We start from the raw sequence: 22,036 nt of genomic DNA on the forward strand, positions 1-22,036 counted from the left end.
CCTTCCTCTAGCCTACTTCTGTCATCTCTCTTTCCCGTATAGCCAACCCTGTCCCTAATTTTCTTTAGCACAGGGCTAAAGACGCAGTTCCTTAGGGTTTCTTCCCTCTTGGTACAGAGTAAATAAAATACACAATAAAGCTCCCTTTCCTCAACGTTCAGTGGTAGGCCAGGTCACAGTCATTCCAAAAGACACCCCTCAAAGGATGGCTCTCCTGTCTTCTCATACTGGTCTGGCTGTCTAGCCACATCTATATCCAGGAGCTTCCAAGTGTGTGACCTTGATTTACACAAATAGCCCCCAGCTGTCTTCCTATTTCTCTTTTAATATTATTCAGGCTTGTTCCCTGGAGAGCTCATGAGCTGTAGGCATGTCTGATCTTTACATCTTCACCCTCTTCTTTCCACAAAAAGACTGGACCAGGATCTCTGGTCTCCCTGGCAGGGTGTAGACCACACTGTGTACCCCTGCTTGGATTTGAACTGGTGTTTTAGAGACAAAAAGTGTGAGTATTTACAGTTTGACAAAATTTTCACAAATTGAGTAGGACTGTCAGTCAGTAGGTGTGCTTGCAGATTGCACTATGCTGTCATAATTGGTTGATTTGCTGGCATTCGATTCCTTCACATTCAATACTTCTTTTGCAGAAATGCAAATTAAATAACCCGGCCACAAAATACACAGCACGTGGCTTCAGAGTCTTCCAAAAATGATATTCTCTCATCCAAGGCGCTGAATCACTATTACAGGCTACAGTGCCCATTCATTAGAGCCTGTGGGTTTATAAGGGCTACTAAATTTAAGAAATAACAATAGATACAGCACAAAGTAATTCAGCTGTAACCAGCTGGCGAATCTTTTGAGCTAGATTGTGGCATTTAGCCACAGTCCTAAGTAAGGGACAGTATGCAGTTGCACTGGCTGAGTATGAGCTTGGGGAGACATTGTGCCTCATCAGTCTCTGGTATGAAGCACAGAGCAGAATGCACCACACTCTTCAGACCAGTGCAGAGGAGAGGTAGGGTCACGGACCTGCCCTCACTTTATCTATCTTTCTGCTTTCGGGTAATATGCACCTCTTGGGGAGCATATGGGTAGTAGTTCTTGGCCTTTGCATGATGCCCAAGAGAGAGAAGGTTTTGCACCCGTCCTCCTTCCAGAGACACATGTACCTGAATGAGGGTCAGGGACTATCAGACTCTTCATTTTAAAAATTTTTTTCTGAATGTACTTTAAGAATATTTTAAAAGATTAGCAATACAGTTAATATAGGACTGATTGCTGCAAACCTTCTCTCATGTGAGAGAGGACTACTCCCTGTAGGAAAGATTTGTTGGATCTGGCCCAAATTTCCAAAGATTAATACCATATGCACACTAAATATCTACAGGGGTTGATGTTTATTAGTACTGTATTAATAGATATAAATATTTAATAGTTCCAATGTTCATTTTCTAGATAACAGGTGCATTTAGTTTCTCTAAGGACTTTATTGCCTTTAAGTTATGCCCAGGTTTGCTGTTTGTTTTTTGTTAAACACCAACATTGTACTCAACACCATTCAAGACACCAAAGAAAACATGTTTTGTGCCCTGAGGAGCTTACACAGTAAAGGTCCAAACCTGGAAACACTTAGTACTGAGTGTAGACTATAATTTCAATGGGACTACTCAAGTTAAAAGCAGTTATTTGTCATGTCCAGTAGAAAGTGTTTGTAGCATCTGGCCTCAAATAGATAACACAGAAAATACATGGAGACCCAGAAGAGGTTGTCTTACTTTTTAAAAAGCAATGCATTTGGTGATGGGTGATTACCTTTTTTTTATTATTAACATTCACATTTGGGGGAGTCAGAGGAGAAGTGTGAGTTAAATGTTGATTTTATTTCGATTTTTGTGAACTATAAATATATGAATATATTCTGGCTTCAATTTCTTAGCATTTAGTACAGGACATGGTGAAGGATGTACTGGTCATCTGCAGTATACAATGGTAATCCACCAATTATTAATAAGCTTCCTAGGTAATTTTGATTTTCTTATTTTCTTTCTTTTTAGGGCCAGATTCTGGAACCCTTACTCACATCAATAGGATTTTCTTGTGTAGTTAAATACTGTTCAGCATGAGTAAGGGTTATAGATCTGACCTTCGATAATGTGACTCTTCTAGATGTTCATTTTCCTTAAAGTGCTTCTTTAAAAATTTCATATCACTTGCTGTCCAATGTCAGGAACTTTCTCAACCTTTTCAGTAAAAAAGGACCCTGTCTCTTAAGTTCTTCCCATTGACTTCAACTGGAGTTCCATGTGAGGTGGGCTTGTAGGATTGGATTCAAAGTTCTTCTGCACATGTCCCAAGTAGTAACAATACAATAGTTTCAAGTTCTAAATATTTTCTATAATTTTGTTTCACCATGTATTTTAGAGAAACAAAACAGATGATGTGATATAAAGATTTTTATCATTACTTGTGATGTCATTCCAAACTCAGACTAATAATAATAATAATATTCACACAGTCACATTATGTTATATACACATAAGGTTATACAGTTGTGCCAAGTTTAAATTTGGCCATATTTTCTGTATCCACAATCTGCAGACAGGATTTTTTTGTTTATGTTCCCAACATTATATTTTTGAAGATGCAAATTTAGAGAGTTTTTTTTGAAAATTTGACCCACAATGTTGTGAATATGTCCATGGTTACAAACTGAAGAAAGATGGGAAAAATACCCAAAGATTTATTTCTGAATTTTTGTACGTAAATGATATTGTCTGCATGAAATTTGCTCACAAAAAAGGGTGATCTAAATTGCCTTAAAGTATAGGGCTCTGGCAGAGCTTTCCTGTAGTTAATGCTATTAATAGAGGAACAGTTTCTCTATAACATTGCATTTACTGTGACCTCTAAAGGAAATAACTATGTAGCATTTATTTTGGTATATCATACAGTATTAAAACTGTCTTAATCTGAACATTTAGGGATAATTCACTTTAATTCTGGAGACCTGAGTAGCTAAAGAGAAGAATCCACAATGCTACTGCTTCAGTAGTAATATAAGAAAAATCTCCCCCAGTTGAAAAATTACAGGCTGTGTGGAGGTGTTGAAATGCCTCCAGCTCCAAATTCTGAATTGGCAGTAAGCCAGTCACTGTGAGTAGTTCTCATTTAAAGGGGAAGGCACTCCTTTTCTTTAAGTTTCTTATTCACAAAGCTGATTGTATTTTGTCATAGTATCTGTTGATTAAGATGTACAGTTAAATTCCATTTTGCTGAATTTCAGGAAGCAAATCACTATCCTTCAGCCAGGTAATGCCTTTGTTTCTCTAAGATTTTGTTGGAATTGTGCAAGTAATGTGATTAGCATGTGAGCCTTCGAAGAATTATTAAACAAATCACTATCACACACATAATCAACATTAGACACATTAGTGTTATTGCTTGAAATAAAATAATGAAATATTGATGTTTGATTTTTCAAAAACAACAACAAAGCAATAAACCACATCCATCACAAAATAACTAATCATTTAATGTAAACCTATTCATGTTAACTGAGTTAATAACATCCTTTCATTCAGTTTTAAATAAAGGTTTTAAAACATGTTCTGGAAACTTTGTAAAATTGTACTTAAATTGTCGTTTTAAATTTTCTGTTGTCTAATCTAGTTCACCCTAATTTTGAATGGTTTTAAGAAAAAGATTTGGATATAGCTGTGAGCTGTTGAAACTGGCTAACATAACTGTGTTTGTGGACAATGTTTTTAAACCAGGGAACACTTGTGCAGATGAGACACTTAATGAGACCTCCAGCCTTCTACTGGAGCATCACGTATTTAAAAGTGATATGATAATTAGCCATACAAGTGGGTTGCAATACTTTTAAGAATGCCATCCTAATTTCAGTTAGGGAAGTAGCCTAGTTATCTTAATAGATATATTAAAAAAACCCAAAATATTAATGCACTTCTCAAGTTGGATGTTATTGTAAACTATAGTTGCATTCTTGGTAAAATTACAGTCTATATTCTTGAGATAAGGTAGAAAGAAAGAGGGAATGAGAGAGGATGAGAAAAGGAGAAGAGTTGGATAGCCAACATGCAAAATCTTTTTCATGTATGTTATTTTTCTGTATCTTATTTGTCAAACTATTTCTATTAGAGTTTGGACTAATTTGGCTCCAAAACAGTTTCTAGATGTCAATAAAACAGTCTGTTGTTCTGAAGATTAATTGTCAACCTTTAATTTGATAACATTTTAATTAATATTCTAGTCTATACAGTACTCATGTTGTGGAATTTCAGTGTGCTTTGTTTGTATTTCAATGTGGTATTCTGAAAGATCAGAAGATGAAAAAAATAATAAAACTGAATATTGTAAAATAAAGTTTTAAATTACAATCAACATTCTTAAGCCTGCTGCTGTGAGAGGAAAGTGACATAATGGAGGTAAAGTTGCAATATTAAAACAAAAAAAACTTCAAAAACAGACTCCAACGAGAGACTGCTGAATGGGAATTAATTTGCAAACTGAACACCATTAAATTAGGCTTGAAAAAAGACTAGGAGTGGATGTGTCATTACACAAAGTAAAACTATTTCCCCATGTTTATTCCTCCCCCACCCCACTGTTCCTCACACATTCTTGTAAACTGAAGTGAGCTCTAGCTCACGAAAGCTTATGCTCAAATAAATTTGTTGTCTCTAAGGTGGCACAAGTACTCCCTTTCTTTTTGCGAATACAGACTAACACGGCTGCTACTCTGAAACCTGCTGGAAATGGCCCACCTTGATTATCACTACAAAAGGTTTTTTTTCTCTCCTGCTGGTAATAGCTCACCTTACCTGATCACTCTCGTTACAGTGTGTATGGTAACGCCCATTGTTTCATGTTCTCTGTGTATATAAAATCTCCCCACTGTATTTTCCACTGCATGCATCCGATGAAGTGAGCTGTAGCTCTCGAAAGCTTATGCTCAAATAAATTTGTTAGTCTCTAAGGTGCCATTAGTACTCCTTTTCTTAGATCAAATCTAAGAGTCCCCTGACCTGCCTCCCATACAAGAGATCAAAGGGAGCAAACCCTGTGGATTCTTGGGGTACGCTATACGTGAACAGTAAATATGGGAGCAACACATCCCAGTCACCCTCATGCCTGGAAACATGCATTCTAAGCATAGCTTTTAGAGTTCCATTGAACCTTTCTACAAGTCCACTAATTTCAGGGTGGTAGAGTGCAGCTTTCAAATGCTTTACCCCACACAACTCCCATAACATCTCAAAAACTACAGATATAAAATTAGTACCACAGTCTGTTAAAATTTCTTTGAGAAAGCCTACTTTGCTAAAGATAGTGAACAAAGCTGTGGCCATGGTCTCAGTTTCAAAGTTAGACAATGCTATGCCTTAGGATACCTAGTAGCAAAATCTACTACCACAAGAATATATTTCTTTGCATTCCTGGAAGGTTTAGGTCCAACAATATCTGCAGACACTCTGGCAAATGCCTCCCCTTTAACGGGTAAAGGCTTCAAGGATACTTTTCTAGGTCCCTTAAATCCTTTGCGTTTCTGACACAAGTCACAGCTCCTACAGTAGGCCCTCACTGAGTCATACGTAAGTGGCCAATGGGAGTTTTGCTTCAACCTGTCACATGTTCTTTCTATTCCCAAATGACCTGCAAAATGGTCCGTCATGGGCTAACTGGAGCAGATCTCTCCTATATCCTTAAGGTTTAACTATTTGCTGACACACTTCATCAGGAATCCTCTTTTTCCCTAAATAATAGGGCTGTTGATTAATCACAGTTAACTCATGCAATCAACTCAAAAAAATTAATCGTGAATAAAAAAATTAGTCGTGATTAATCACAGTTTTAATTGCACTGTTAAATAATAGAATATGAATTGAAATTTATTAAGTATTTTGACTGTTTTTCTACATTTTCATATATATTGTATTCTGTGTTGTAATTGAAATCAAAGTATATATTTTTGATTATAAATATTTGCACTGTAAAAATGATAGAGAAAAGAAATAGTATTTTTCAGTTCACTTCATACAAGTGCTATAGTGCATTCTCTTTGTCGTGAAAGTGCAACTTACAAAAGTAGAAAATTTTTTTGTTACATAACTGCACTCAAAAGCAAAACAATGTAAAGCCTTCAAGTCCATTCAGTCCTACTTCTTGTTCAGCCAATTGCTAAGACAAGCAAGTTTGTTTACATTTACAGGAGGTAATGCTGCCCTCTTCTTATTTATAATGTCACCAGAAAGTGAGAACAGGCATTTGCATGGCACATTTGTAGCCAGCATTGCGAGGTATTTACATGCCAGATATGCTGAACATTCGTATGCCCCTTCATGCTTCGGCCACCATTCCAGAGGGTATACTTCCATGCTGATGACTCTCATTTAAAAAAATAATGCGTTAATTAAATTTGTGACTGGACTCCTTGAGGGAGAATTGTATGTTCCCTGCTCTGTTTTACGATCATTCTGCTATATATTTCATGTTATAGCAGTCTTGGATGATGACCCAGCACATGTTGTTCATTTTAAGAACACTTTCACTACAGATTTGACAAAATTCAAAGAAGGTACCAATGTGAGATTTCTAAAGATAGCAACAGCACTCGACCCAAGGTTTAAGAACCTGAAGTGCCTTCCAAAATCTGAGAGGGACAAGATGTGGAGCATGCTTTCAGAAGTCTTAAAAGAGCAACACTCTGAGGTGGAAACTACAGAACCCGAACCACCAAAAAGAAAAACAACCTTCTGCTGGTGGCATCTGACTCAGATAATGAAAATGAACAGACATAGATCTTCACTGCTTTGGATTGTTATCGAGCAGAACCCGTCATCCGCATGTCCTCTGGAATGGTGGTTGAAGAATGAAGGCACATATGAATCTTTAGCGTATCTGGCATGTAAATATCTTGTGACGCCAGCTACAACAGTGCCATGTGAATGCCTGATCCCTCTTTCAGCTGACATTGTAAACAAGAAGTGGTCAGCAAATGTAAACAAACTTGTTTGTCTGAGCAATTAGCTGAAAAAGAAGTAGGACTGAGTGGACTTTGTAGGCTCTAAAATTTTACATTGTTTTATTTTTGAAGGCAGTTATTTTTGTACATAATTCTACATTTGTAAGTTGAACTTTCATGATAAAGAGATTGCACTACAGTACTTGTATTAGGTGAATTGAAAAAATACTATTTCCTTTATCATTTTTACAGTTCAAATATTTGTAATCAAAAATAAGAATATAAAGTGAGCACTGTACACTTTGTATTCTGTGTTGTAATAGAAATCAATATATTTGAAAATGTAGAAAACATTAAAAATATTTAAATAAATGGTATTCTATTATTGTTTAACAGTGCAATTAATTGTGTGATTAATTATTTTTCGTCACTTGAGATCCCGACTAAATAATATTCCCTCTTTCACAAAAGATCTTCCCCATCCTTCCCCAGTTGGGGGCATTATTCTCCGCATTAGCCCTGGCCTGCTTTAATTAAATATCACTCTGTTGAGCCACAATACATTTCTTCTGAGTTTTACTTGAATCTAGAATTACCCTTGGTGCATCCATTTGCCTGCGATGAGCCTTTTCCTCAGCAGTGCATCCTGCTGTTCCATGCACCTCCTATACCCCTGCTTTTCCATCTCAGCACTGTCACTGTCCCTGAGCAAATTTTTCAATTTTTCTTGATCTGGGGCTTTCTTCTTAAAGGATAACTCCCTTTGTAAGCACAAATCTTCAAGGGATTTTCTGTCAAGACTCTCATATGTTCATGGCTCACTCATTGTAACTAATCTTTAACCCAGGGGTGGGCAAACTTTTTGGCCCAAGTGCCACATCGGGGTGCGAAACTGTATGGAGGGCCAGGTAGGGAAGGCTGTGCCTCCCCAAACAGCCTGCTCCCTGCTCCCTATTTGCCCCCTCCCACTTTCCACCCCCTGACTGCCCCCCTCAGAACCTCTGACCCATCCAGCCCCCCCTGCTCCTTGTCCCCTGACTGCCCTCCTGCAGGACCCCCCCTGCCCCAAACCGCCCCCTCGGGACCCCACCCCCTATCCAACCCCCCCCCCCGCTCCCTATCCCCTGACTGCCCCTTATCCAACACCCTCCCCCCTGCCGCCCCCTTACCATGCCGCTCAGAGCCACAGGAGCTTGCAGCCCTGCTGCCCGCGCAGTGGTGTAGCTGCGGGGGAGGCGGGACGGTAGGGGGGGGGACCGGGGGCTAGCCTCCCCAACCAGGAGCTCAAGAGCTGGGCAGGAAGGTCCCACGGGCCGAATGTGGCCCGCAGGCCGTAGTTTGCCCACCTCTGCTTTAACCCTTAAAACTCTCAATATCAAAATCAAATTTTCATTAGCATGGGTGTTCTGATCCAAACCCAATTAACCTGTGGTAATATGTGTCCTAACCAGACTACACCAAATGTGTCTGTGTGACTGCATGAGCCACACTGAGAATGCCACACTCAGGGAATACTGCAAGGAATAGGGCAGGCAATCCCCCAAACTGGTGGTTTATTCTATAATTAGATTCACCAAACCAGTAACAAATCTGTAGTACCATACTGGTTAACAAGAAGCCAGACAGAGTCCCCTTCAGGCATTCCAGCCCTTGGCTCCCATCTAGACAACCAAGTCTAATATAGTGAGGGGTTACTGAAAACTGTGTTCACCATACTTAAATTTATACCTATCCCAAAATATCGGACACTTACCCTCAGGTCAATATGAATTTCAGATCTTACCCAAATATCACACTGTCAGCCAATCCTTAGTAAACTAACTAAAAATTATTAATAAAGGAAAAGAAGAGAGTTATTAATGGCTAAGAAATCATACATATACAAGTGATATTCAGTGTTCATATAGCAGTGATGTTTTATATGCTGGTTTGCAAAAGTTTCTTTGAAATAATTCCAACAGGTCTAAATCCAAAAGAAGCTTATATGTAAAGTGTATTAAAGTCTTTCCATACTATTTTCCAGGGTATTCAAAATAAATATTTGGAAGATCTTAGACCACAGCTTAAACTTTCCCAGTTCAAAGTTCAGCAGACTAGAGATGCAGGATGAGGCCCGAGGTTCCTTTTTTTTATAGCTGAAGCTGAACCTGAAGCTTGCTGGCAAGCTGACAGGCAACTTCACCATGTGGACTGGGAAGAAAAATCTGTGATCTTTATTCAATGGGCCATTCAAAGATAATGCCCTTTGCAAGAGCCATTTAAACTACTAAAATCGTTTACAGATGTTTCACAATCATAAGTTTCAAAGAGACATGAGGACAATAACATTATTACTTACAAAGCTTCACTTAAATGTTAATATCCCTCTTGATCTAGAGACAATTGTGTATAGTAATAATAGTATTACAAGACATGAAAAAGAATTAGCATCGACAAGCTAATTTGGTTTCTTCTAACAGGACATAGGTAAACCACAGACAAATACACTTAGCAACTATTTTTTGATCCTTATCAATACAAAGGGAATGAGTTGGGGATTGCTAGCCTAATTAAGATTTCTTTGATAACCATACATAAGTGGATTGTCTTGATTACAACTGCAATGCCTCTTGAAGCTGAAGCTTGCTGGCAAGCTGCTGGATGCCCCATCATCTCAGGCATTGGCACCCTGACAGCAGGATTGTCTGGCTGTGCGGACTCCCTCCTCAGGCCCTACGCTACCAGCACTCCCAGCTATCTTCGAGACACCACTGACTTCCTGAGGAAACTACAATCCATCGGTGATCTTCCTGAAAACATCATCCTGGCCACTATGGATGTAGAAGCCCTCTACACCAACATTCCACACAAAGATGGACTACAAGCCGTCAGGAACAGTATCCCCGATAATGTCACGGCCAACCTGGTGGCTGAACTTTGTGACTTTGTCCTCACCCATAACTATTTCACGTTTGGGGACAATGTAAACCTTCAAATCAGCGGCACTGCTATGGGTACCCGCATGGCCCCACAGTATGCCAACATTTTTATGGCTGACTTAGAACAAAGCTTCCTCAGCTCTCGTCCCCTAATGCCCCTACTCTACCTGTGCTATATTGATGACATCTTCATCATCTGGACCCTTGGAAAAGAAGCCCTTGAGGAATTCCATGATTTCAACAATTTCCATCCCACCATCAACCTCAGCCTGGACCGGTCCACACAACAGATCCACTTCCTGGACATTATAGTGCTAATAAGCGATGGTCACATAAACCGGAAACCTACTGACCGCTATTCCTACCTACAAGCCTCGAGCTTTCACCCAGACCACACCACACGATCCATTGTCTACAGCCAAGCTCTGCGATACAACCGCATTTGCTCCAACCCCTCAGACAGAGACAAACACCTATGAGATCTCTATCAAGCATTCTTACAACTACAATACCCACCTGCAGAAGTGAAGAAACAGATTGACGGAGCCAGAAGAGTATCCAGAAGTCACCTACTACAGGACAGGCCCAACAAAGAAAATAACAGAACGCCACTAGCCATCACCTTCAGCCCCCAACTAAAACCTCTCCAACGCATCATCAAGGATCTACAACCTGTCCTGAAGGACGACCCATCACTCTCACAAATCTTGGGAGACAGGCCAGTCCTTGCCTACAGACAGCCCCCCAACCTGTAGCAAATATTCACCAGCAACCACACACCACACCACAGAACCACTAACCCAGGAACGCTATCCTTGCAACAAAGCCCATTGCCAACTGTGTCCACGTATCTATTCAGGGGACACCATCATAGGGCCTAATCACATCAGCCACACTATCAGAGGCTCATTCACCTGCACATCTACCAATGTGATATATGCCATCATGTGCCAGCAATGCCCCTCTGCCATGTACATTGGGCAAACTGGACAGTCTCTACGTAAACGAATAAATGGACACAAATCAGACGTCAAGAATTATAACATTCATGAACCAGTCGGAGAACACTTCAATCTCTCTGGTCACACGATTTCTGACCTCAAAGTGACTATCCTTCAACAAAAAAACTTTGAAAACAGACTCCAACGAGAGACTGCTGAATTGGAATTAATTTGCAAACTGGGTACAATTAACTCAGGCTTGAATAGAGACTGGGAGTGGATGAATCATTACACAAAGTAAAACTATTTCCCCATGTTTATTCCCCCCCCCCCACTCAGATGTTCCTCAGACGTTCCTCAGACGTTCTTGTTAACTGCTGGAAATGACCTACCTTGATTATCACTACAAAAGATTTTCTCCCCCCCCTCCACCCGCTCTCCTGCTGGTAATAGCTCATCTTAAGTGATCACTCTCCTTACAGTGTGTATGATAACACCCATTTTTTCATGTTCTATGTGTATATAAATCTCCTCACTGTATTTTCCACTGAATGCATCCGATGAAGTGAGCTGTAGCTCACGAAAGCTTATGCTCAAATAAATTAGTTAGTCTCTAAGGTGCCACAAGTACTCCTTTTCTTTTTGCGAATACAGACTAACACGGCTGCTACTCTGAATCTTGTTAAGTTGTTATAGATCAGACACGATTGACTTGTCTGCCAGTAACATAAATGTATTTGACTTGCTGGGCACTAACAAATTAATTCTGATGATCAGCTAATACCTTCCTGAATGTTTCTACTTATGCACCATACTGTTTTCTATGCACAGAAAAAAGAGAATCTTTCCTGTAACACAGTGTTTCCCAAAGTTGGGACACCACTTGTTCAAGGAAACCCCTGGCGGGCCGGGCTGGTTTGTTTACCTGCCGCATCCGCAGGTTCAGCCAATCACGGCTCCCACTGGCCACGGTTCGCTGTGCCTGGCCAATGGGGGCTGCGGGAAGCGGCAGCCAGTATGTCCCTCGGCCCGCACCACTTCCCCCAACCCCTATTGGCCGGGCACAGCGAACCGCAGGCAGTGGGAGCTGTGATCGGCCGAACCTGTGGATGCGGCAGGTAAACAAACTGGCCGGGCCTGCCAGGGGCTTTCCCTGAACAAGCGGCGTCCCAAGTTTGGGAAACACTGCTGTAACATGTTCCAGTGTTTCAATGCAGACATTCTAGACTCCAGTGAATGTAACCACAATAATTACTTATGTTCAAAAACCAGCAGAAGAACGGTTCAGTCTCTCTGGTCAATCAATAACAGACCTAAAAGTGGCAATTCTTCAACAAAAAAAACTTCAAAAACAGACTCCAATATGAAGCTGCAAAACTGGAATTAATTTGCAAACTGGATACCATCAGATTAGGCCTGAATAGAGACTGGGAGTGGTTGGGTCACTACAAAACCTAAACTTAATTTCCCCAATACTAATTTCTCCCTACTGTAACGCACACTTTCTTGTCAACTGTCTGTAATGGGCCACTCTCTTACCACTTCAAAAGTTATTTTTCCTCCCTTGGTATCCTGCTGTTAATTGATATATCTTGTTAGACTGACCTCACACTTTGTAAAGCAACCCCCATCCTTTCATGTATTTATATCTGCTCCTGTATTTTCACTCCATGCATCTGATGAAGTGGGTTCTAACCCACGAAAGCTTATGCCCAAATAAATTTGTTAGTCTCTATGCTGCCACAAGGACTCCTCGTTATTTTTGCTGATATAGACTAACACGGCTACCACTCTGAAATTTGTTTCCAGCTTATTGTAGAAACTTTTACCAGGTAGGTATCTGTTTTTTAAAGGCAATGTGGTATTCATTTAACAGAATAGAGTTAACTTGGATTAGCTGTCTGTAGCTGAATATAGCAACTAATTTATATTTGTTCCTCAGAAAATGTTAAATGTTGTTAGATGAAATTAGAAATTATAGTGGAATTCTTGAAGATCTTTTCAGCTCTAACTGCTGCAATAATAGTTTGACGCTTACTTCAGTACTCTATGGAACATTTGGTACCACTTAGAAACAAAACTGTACAATTACAGTTACAAAACTGTAAATTCAAACCAAAACAAAAAAATGATTGAGATCATTATATTTGCTAAATGGATGCTTATTTAATCCAGCTTGTATTTTTAAATAAAGAAACTTTTACCCTTACCAGAATGATCATCTGGACAGGATATGGTATATAGAAGTATTTTAGGTAATTAAGACTTGTATGCATTACTTTTTTAAAACATTTATTCATATTATGAATTAAATGAAAATGCATTGCAAACAAATTGTGGTCATGCCCCAAGGAAGCTGCTTGTGTGCTTTGTGTGCCTATGTATGATTGGGCTTTTTAGCCATTTAAAATAAGTTTTGATTTGTTCAGCATAACAGATTATAAAACTTTGAAGTAGCAATGGTTAGTATGAGTTACAGCTTTTAACTCGGTGGTTGTCAATAGATGCCCAGGTGTCCTCTGTTCTTTATCAGATGGGAGATTCCAGCATTTTAGGAGTCTCTTTCAACAACTCATGCCCCTGCTGGATAGATCTTGTATTTCCATTCCATTCCCTTCCTTCACTGTTTCTTTATCCCATTCTCCACCCTTGGATCTTCTGTAATTTCTTTTCTCCCTTTCCCACCCATGTGTGTCTCATAAGGGTATCTGTTTCAGTTGAAAAAGTTTATAAGTATACTCTAACCTAGTTTTCCCTGTGGTGGTGACATCTGTTTAATCCTGGCTGATAGTATGGAAATGAAAATTATATTTTTAAACACAAAATGATAAGTTTATGTCATAATATACAGATTTTAGTTTAGTTTCCATACTTAATATTTTCCACCATCCTAACTTCCTCCTCCTCCCAATCTCTTCTGCTGTCTTTCCTGCTTGTCTATGACATCTTAAGAAAGGAGCATGTTATTTCAGCTGTTCTACTAAGGTGCATTGTCTTCCTTTTTATGAAAGGTGTGAGCTTGAGGTCAGCTCATATTATACAATTTTAAATGTATGTATTTTTTGTAAGATCTTATCAAGATATCCAAGGAAAAAGTGTGACTGTGCAGACTGTGGTCAAGTGTACTGACTGTCTTGCTCGCGTACTGATGGTGTGTAATGGTGAAAAGAGAAAGCAGCAGTTTGATTAAGAGAGATATCTTAATATCTAGTATTTATAATGATACTACATTATATCTAGAGTAAAGTTATCATCTGTTTGCTTTATCATCTGCGTGCTGTTATGCTAACAAGCCACTCAAAGAAATCTCCATTAGGGTGGCGCCTTGTCTTTCCAGTTTGAAATAATTTTTCTTTTAAATGATTTATATTTTTTCTAAATATATATGCTTAGAACATTTCACATTAGAAACAGCATATTTGTGATTTTATGTTTATCATGAAAGTTATTCTTTACGTTACTTTAATGTAGTTTTTTGTTGTGTGACTTATCTTCAACTATCTTCTTAAAACTAAAAAAAAACCTTCAGGATATATGAGTTGTTATATGAATAGTCATTGTCCTCACTATGAAAGCTGCGACCTTCAGGACAGCTTGTAGTATAATACTTAAAATGTGTGTGTTTTTTGTAAGTTCTGGTCAAGACATCCAAGGAACAAGTGTGGTTGCAAATCTTCCAGTCCTGATGCAACAGAATCCTGCAGAGACACTTCGGAGGGTTTTGCCAAAAATCAGAGTAAGTTACTAAATGTGAAGTTATGAATATAGCTTTTGTCCTAATAAAATATTGCAATAAAGGCAACAAGAGAAACAACTGCTTTAGTAAGTATGATTTGAAGATCATGTTGTATCAATATTAATTAGAAGGGGATGTTCCTTATTGATCTTCCACACGAATTCACTGTGTACATGGAACATATATTTTAATTAATTATCACAATTAGTATATTTTTTCCAGAAAAATGTTCTGCATTCTTCTGTGAAAATCTTGGTACTATAAAGTTTACCATTCTCTGCCAGCCTATGGAGAAATCTTTAGCCAATCAGTCTTAATGGTACAATTTGGCAGGCATCATTTCCTCAGCCTCATTCCATCTTCTGTGAGAGAAACATTGAGGTTTTTATGCTACCATCCAGAATTATATATTTTGTGTTTAGTTTTTCATGGTGTATGTGATGCCCACAAAAGTTTAGTCAGCTATTATTAGTTGTTTGGTGAATTCCCTATGTGCATGGTAGTCAAGCAATATGGGTATATGTTAATGGGCAAAAAAGGTGTTTGTTAGTTCAATTGAGTTAGCTTAACATGATTGAGAAGGCCCATTAAGATATGGCTTAACACATTTGTAGCCATGTACGGCTACAACACAGCCAGGTTCCATAGCTTCAAATGCATTGGCATGCATTTTGCCACTCTTTTCAGTTGAGTTAAACTAACTCAGTTGGACTAGCACTATTAAACAACACATTATTTTTTCCCAACAAGAGAGGGCCTAAGAATTTATTTTGAATGATGGGATGTTTCTGGTGTTTCGTTGGTTCAGTGTGTTGTCATTCAGCTGAAGTTGTAGAGTAAGCCAGATCTTTAATTCAGTTTCACAAAAAGCAAAAAACAAATCTGTTTTAATAGAGCTTTCAGATTAGCCTCTGGTCTCTTAAATGCTGTTCCTTCAAACGTATTTCCATCTGTTTTTCTTGCTGCATTTTTCTGCATTATTTGCTTTATTTATTTATTTATAGTCCAACAATAACTAGTCGCTGCTCATCGCTATTTAGACTTTGGGATAGGTAATACTTAAATTGGGCTACTGCTGCCTCAGACTCGAAGGAAATATTCAAATCAAAGGGAACTGATTGCTAGCAATAAATAAGTTCTTGCAACAACCTAAGACCAGCAATGCTGATAGTTTGTTAGTCCGGTAAAGAATGCAATAGATAGCAGTATTACTGACTGAGCTCTTTCAAACATCTCAGGCTCTCTCAAGCTCTTGCTGAAATAAACATAGGAGGAGGGGCCAACTTGCTCAGTCTGAAACTGTATACGTTTTGAACCTGATTTAATGTGGCCTAAACAATCTCTCCTGAGGCATATCTTTTTTTAAACTTAAATAATCTGTTAGTATGCACAGTATTTAGTATCTGTTCTTTAACTGGGGAATTTCAGAGCTCCTTCTAAGAGTCTATTATGACTAAATCCCAGTATAAGTTGTTTGTTTGTTAAGATAAGGATCCCACTCTAAGAAAAGTGAATGTATCAGAAGAGGAAAAAGCTGATGATTCAGCCAAAATTTTCACATCATAAAATGTGTTGTTTCAGTTCATGATGGTTCAAAAATGTTTAAGATCAGTTACGAACCTAGAGATTGATCTGTCCTTCACTTACCTGTTTCTGGTGCTTACCTGATGGTTAAGGCGGTGAAGACCATTGACAGAATGTGAGAGAAACTAGACCACAGGTCACCTCTGTCTAGATCCAGATTGTACAGCCTCCCACTAAAAAGCAATCTGAATTGGTCTATAATTAGCAGGGTGGGTATGTCTGTACTGGACATAAAGAAATGCAATGCTAACTTAAAGACTGCTGCTGGAAAATTTAGTTCTGAAGAGCTGATTTGTGGCATATCTAGTAATTTTTAGGACAGCTTCATTTTCAACATCATTGCAACAGCTCTTTTTCAATGTGTGTAATTTAACGCTTGAGTAAGGTGCCAGACTGAAAGTCCGGGAGACTGAAGTGCTATAGCCATGGAGTGCATTAGTGCCTGGGGATTAGAAATTAAGTTCCTGACAGTTTCTTTGACAATATGACTCATCCATCCATGATTGGAAGGGGACCATGTGTAGAAATGAAGTTTCTTCATATCCTTGAAATCTTTGTTTTTAGCTGAATCTGCCAACATATGCATCATTTTGATGGTGATCTTTATGATATGGACAACTGTCCTCTAAGAAATGGATTGAAATTGCTTATTTCAGACAGTTGGAAACAAATTTGGCTCATTACTGACCTGAGCTGTATTTGAATCACTGAGCTCCAGTAGATATGAAAAGTGTCATGTTCCATTAAGAACATTCTGAGCAATCCAATCCCAGAAACCTTTAGAAATGAGGTGAAAAAAAGATTGTAACCATTGCAAACTATTTGCTTTCTTGAATTTTTCCCTATATTCTCAGTGACAGGGGTAAGGTAGTGGGTAATATAGGAAGAGTGGCATGGCTGAGGCTCACAGGTTTTCTTATATTTTCATGGTAGTTTTTTCTGTACAAAAAGAATGTGTTAAAAAGGGTTGATGTCACAAGTTGACACTGACCCTTTAAGATGGAGCAGGGCCAGTGCACCTGTGCTTCAACAGCTCACTCCAACTGGGTTTAAAAGAGGGCACTTGGACCCAGCGGGGGAGACCCAATGAGAGAGAGACCTGGTGAGTCAGGGCTGCCTGAGAGCAGAGATTGGAGAAGATAGGAAAGGGTTAAGTGAGAGCTTCTTGGGAGAGACAGTTTGTAGAGCGTGAAAATCTCTGTAGGCCCTTTTTGGGAAGATGGAGGAATCAACTAGGGTGAGAGCAGGGAGGATAGTTTGGTGACTGTTCTGGGCTAGAATTGCTAATGCAAGGAGGCTGAGAGCCAGGAGCCAGCAAAAGGGACTAGCCTGCTGGCTTTCCTTTGTCAGAAAGACAGTGATGGGAGGCTGTAAAGGGCGGAGGGCTAGTAGACGAGCAGAGGGGCTAGTTTTCATACCTTCCTAGGCTGAATAGTCAGTACCGTGAGGTGGAAAAGGGCTGACTTGATAGACTGTGATGTAGGCAGAAGAATCATGGGGTTGGTCACTCTCAGGATGATGGGTTGGAGGTGTGGGACCCTGGAACAAGGGCAGAAGGAAACTGGAAACAGTACTGTGGACTCACTAGCAAGGAGCTTGGAAAATCACTGTACATTTCTATGTTTTATTTTGGGAATTGGGAGAATGGTTTTTACTGTGAGGGTTCTATGTATTATTGTATGTGTATCTGAGTAAATTATGCCCAAAGATGGGATTTTGCATGAAGACTGGGAAAGACTGTGTTCTTTTTATGGCCGGACCTAGATAAAACTGAGGCAGGTGCACGTGTCATGCCATGGACTACTGTAGAAGGGTGCTCCGAACAGGGCTGCCTTCTTACAATTGGTTTCTATTCTAGAACAGCTGACCAATTCAAAATAGGATTTATTACCTCTAGAGATGACTGGGTATTAGCAAATGGTCCTTCATTTCTTTTTTTCAACAATAAATTATTTTTCTGTATTTCACTCCTCTCATTATTTTATTTTTGCAGGGACTGGCTATTTATACCAACATACTATGTTTATAGCCTTCCCTTCAGCTTTATCTGGTTTTCAGTCCACCCATTTTATACTTACTGTGTTAACAAAAGTATTCCAGGAAAATATAGAACAGGTAGCAAGATGGTACTCATAACAAATTACTTCTCTCATATTTTGTCAAATTGCCCCAGGAAATAGCCTTATAGTGTGTCCTCTTTTTTCCAGTCTACTAAAATAAGAGGCTGTTTGAGAGACAATACAATATTTGTTAGAAATCAAAGCAATTTCATTTTGAATCTGTGATGCACATATTCCATCTAGTTCATTACGAGCTGTTAGATTAAAAGTGCAAGAACAAACATATCAGCAAGCCTCCTGCTCTGTAGTATATGCAATCCAGCAACGTGATTACTTGGCAGGTATTGTCCTCTAGGATACTTAAATGCATGCTCCAGTACACCCTTGTCATCAGAAGTGCCTTTGGTTCCATATTGCAGAGATGCTTTTATAATATTGAGCATCATGGGTCCACTTGGTCTTGTCTTCCTGGGCCTTTATAAAAGAGCTGTTTTTCTCTTATTCTTTGAACTGAACAAATGGCCACAGAACAAGATGTGTTCAGAACTGAGGAATAAAATGAACTGACACATTGTTTAAAAAAAGCTGAGTCAGTTCCATTATCAGATTCAGTGGTGTTAAGGCCAGTTCAATAGACCTTTTTAATAAAAATATGCAAATAGCTTTGGGAAAACAAACAAACAATCACATGAGAATGCAAAATTATTGACAATTCATTAACTTTAACCCTAGTTTTTCCACTTAACTGCCACATAAACTTCTAGCCTCCCATTCCAGGCCCCTTTCTAAACTAACGTGCTGACTTGAAGAATTTCTGGAATTTGCTGCTTAAAATACTGAATCCAATTACGTCTGAGATATTCTTGATCCTATGATATGCTTTGGTAGACAGAGAATTCTTGAAATGAAGGTGCACTAAAAATCAGCAACCTAGATTTATTTTTTTTCTTAAATTGTGTGACACTCGAAAGTTGAGATTCTCACTTCGATAAAGGTCATTTTCTACCAAAAGTTCATTAAATGTTGTTGGCCTGTTGGTTGCTGGTGGTACTTCTATTGCTTTTATATACTTACTTTCTGGCAATATATAGCAAAAAGGAGATTTTGTTCTTATAAATGTAGGGGTCATAGTGGCTAAGCAATTAGCATGAGCTCCCAATGAATTGCTGTGGCAAAAATGGCTAATGGGATCTTTTGATGTATAAAGGGGAGTAGTGATTGTACCTCTGTATATGGCATTGGTAAGATTGATAATCAAATACTGCATACAGTTCTGATGTCCACATTTTTAGAAGTATGTATAAAAATTGGGAGAGGGTTCAGAAAAGAGCCACAACGATTCAAGAGCTTGAGAAAATGCCTTACAGTGAGAGACTTAAAGCGCTCAGTCTGTTCAATTTATCAAAAAAAAGTATGAGAAGTGACTTGGTTTCAGTGTATAAATACCTTAACAGGGAGAAAATACTGGTAGTAAAGGGCTCTTTAATCTAGCAGAGAAAGGCATAACAAGAACCAATGGCTGGAAATCAAAACCAGACATATTCAAATTTGAAATTAGGCTCAGATTATTAATAGTGAGGGTGATTAACCATTGGAACAAACTTTTAAGGACAGTGGTGAATTCTCAATCCCATCATGTCTTCAGATCAAGACTGGATGGCTTTCTGGATGATATGCTTTAGTCAAACACAAGTTATTGGGCTCAATGCAGAGGTAATTGGGTGAAATGTTATGGCCTATGATAAACAGCAGGTAACACTATATTTTCTCATGATCCTTTCTGGCCTTAAACTCTATTAAACTCTGTGAAATACATGTGAGTTTTGTTAACGTCTATAGACACTAGTATAAACAGTTCCTCCAAAGGCTGCTTTACTATCTGTTTACTTTCATTAAGAGCTTGTCTAGACGGAGAGTTAGTGCATGGCAAGCTGGGGTGTAAATCTACAGTGCACTAGCATGCCACACACTAAGTGGCTGTGTGGACTGTGGACTGCATGCTGTAAGTTCCCTACTATGCTTTGACCTACTGCTGTTTGAAACAAGAGATGGTCAAAGCACACTAGGGAATTTTTATCACACGGTAACAAGGTCTGCACAGCCAGTTAGTGGGCAGCATACTAGTGCGCTGTAGATTTACACCCCAGCTTGCCATTCACTAACTCTCCATCTAGACTAGCCCTAACACAGGGATAGTTGTATTTTCCTATTTTTCCTGGGTGGGTTTATAAATGCTCTTATTGGTTTTGATTGCAAATATTTTTTAGCATTGACAGGCTTTGTTATGTTTGATTTTTGTTTTTGTCTTTGAAGAAATATTACTGCTGATGAACTGACCAGTTACTGGAGATTTCATGTAGCTGTCACTTGATCTAATTCCCATTGAAAATAGTGGGAGTTGTCTCACTTCAAAGGGAATTGAATTATCTGTTAATCTCTCTGCACCTCTATTTCCCACATGTGAGATGGAATAAAGATGTTCACCCACTTTTGTAAATTTGTATTTGCAACTGTAAAGTGAAAGACATAGTGATTGCTATGTGTTTCTGCAGCTTTTTATCACCATGAGCTAATTGGGTAGTAAACTCAGCTTCCTCATGTGGTGTTTGAATGTATTTGCAGAACTCACAGGTAAGAACAAATGCTCCTTTTGTCAATGCTGTGGATAAAATAGACTGAGGAAAAGGTAATTGAAAGACATTATGACTGTCTGGATCAAGAATTTTCTCTCTACTTGCTGGCAGAAATTGGTAAATCAAACCTGGTAAACTTGCCTGTGCAACTGCAGAAATTATACAGGTAGGAAAAATTTTCCATTGAAATTCTATATTTGTCATTTTAAATATTTAAAACAAAACAACAATTAAATAACCACCAAACAAAAAACTTTCACCTTTTACCATTTTTAGATTGGGATAAACAAGATTAAATTTACCAGACCCTTTTAATATAACTCAGAGAAAGTATGGTCAAGTTTGAGGCATCAGTATTGTGTTCTATCGGTTAAATCAGTTGTGATATATATAGTTCAGAAATTAAAATAAAATCATGTATATGAAATTTTTGTACATTCTCTACAGTTGAAAAACACTGATGTCTTGTTATGGGTTCTCCCATGTAGATCCCCCACCCTCTGGATATCTGCATGCACCTCCTCATGAACCTTGGTAATCACTGAAATGCAGATTCATAGACAGCTTAGACATATTCCTCAGTGTATGTTCTGTGCACCTAATGACTCCTTCGTATTTGGCATTGACAGCTCCCTTCCTTTTTGATCTCCATGGTTTGGTGGATCTCGGTGCCACCAGAATGAGGTTTTTTGAAGGCATTTATTTTGCTGAATTTTTCTTTATTAAGAGCTATTTTTCCAAATGTGGCTTCAGAATAAAATTCAATCAATTTTGATCTAGAGCTGCAGTTGGTCACCTAACATGATAAGTGTCTACATCCTTCTAAGGACAGAGAGCCCAAATCTTGTCAAGCTTACAACACTCTGGCTTCTCAAAATTGTGAACATCTTTGTTTCTTACTTCAGTTATATATTATCTGGTTCCTACACATCAGGCCCTTTCCCTGTGGTATCTGATCCATTCTAAAGCCATTTTCAAAACGAATTATTTTGTAATCTATGAAACTATTTTTTAATTTGCTGTCCACCAACTTGTCAACTTTGTAAGCTGCAGTTGCTATTGACAAATTCTTTTCTTACTGTTTCCACAAGGTTAGGAAGTGGAAGCGATGGTGCTCTTAACCCTTGCTCACACTCTAAAGCAGATGTGGGGCACATCCAGCCCACGGGACCGTCC

General features: G+C 38.8%; 1 protein-coding gene across 2 annotated transcripts in view; it reads left to right on the forward strand.

The window, feature by feature from the left end:
- Positions 1–22,036, forward strand: part of PPP4R4 (protein phosphatase 4 regulatory subunit 4) — a 117,421-nt gene that overhangs the window by 24,984 nt on the left and 70,401 nt on the right. For both annotated transcript variants that reach the window (XM_074956169.1, XM_074956170.1), the window contains exon 3: positions 14,481–14,583. In XM_074956169.1, coding sequence (XP_074812270.1) covers positions 14,481–14,583 — 103 coding nt within the window. The remainder of the gene's footprint in view (positions 1–14,480; positions 14,584–22,036) is intronic.

Source organism: Natator depressus, chromosome 6 (genome assembly GCF_965152275.1).
Source record: "Natator depressus isolate rNatDep1 chromosome 6, rNatDep2.hap1, whole genome shotgun sequence".
Classification (NCBI taxonomy): Eukaryota; Metazoa; Chordata; order Testudines; family Cheloniidae; genus Natator; species Natator depressus.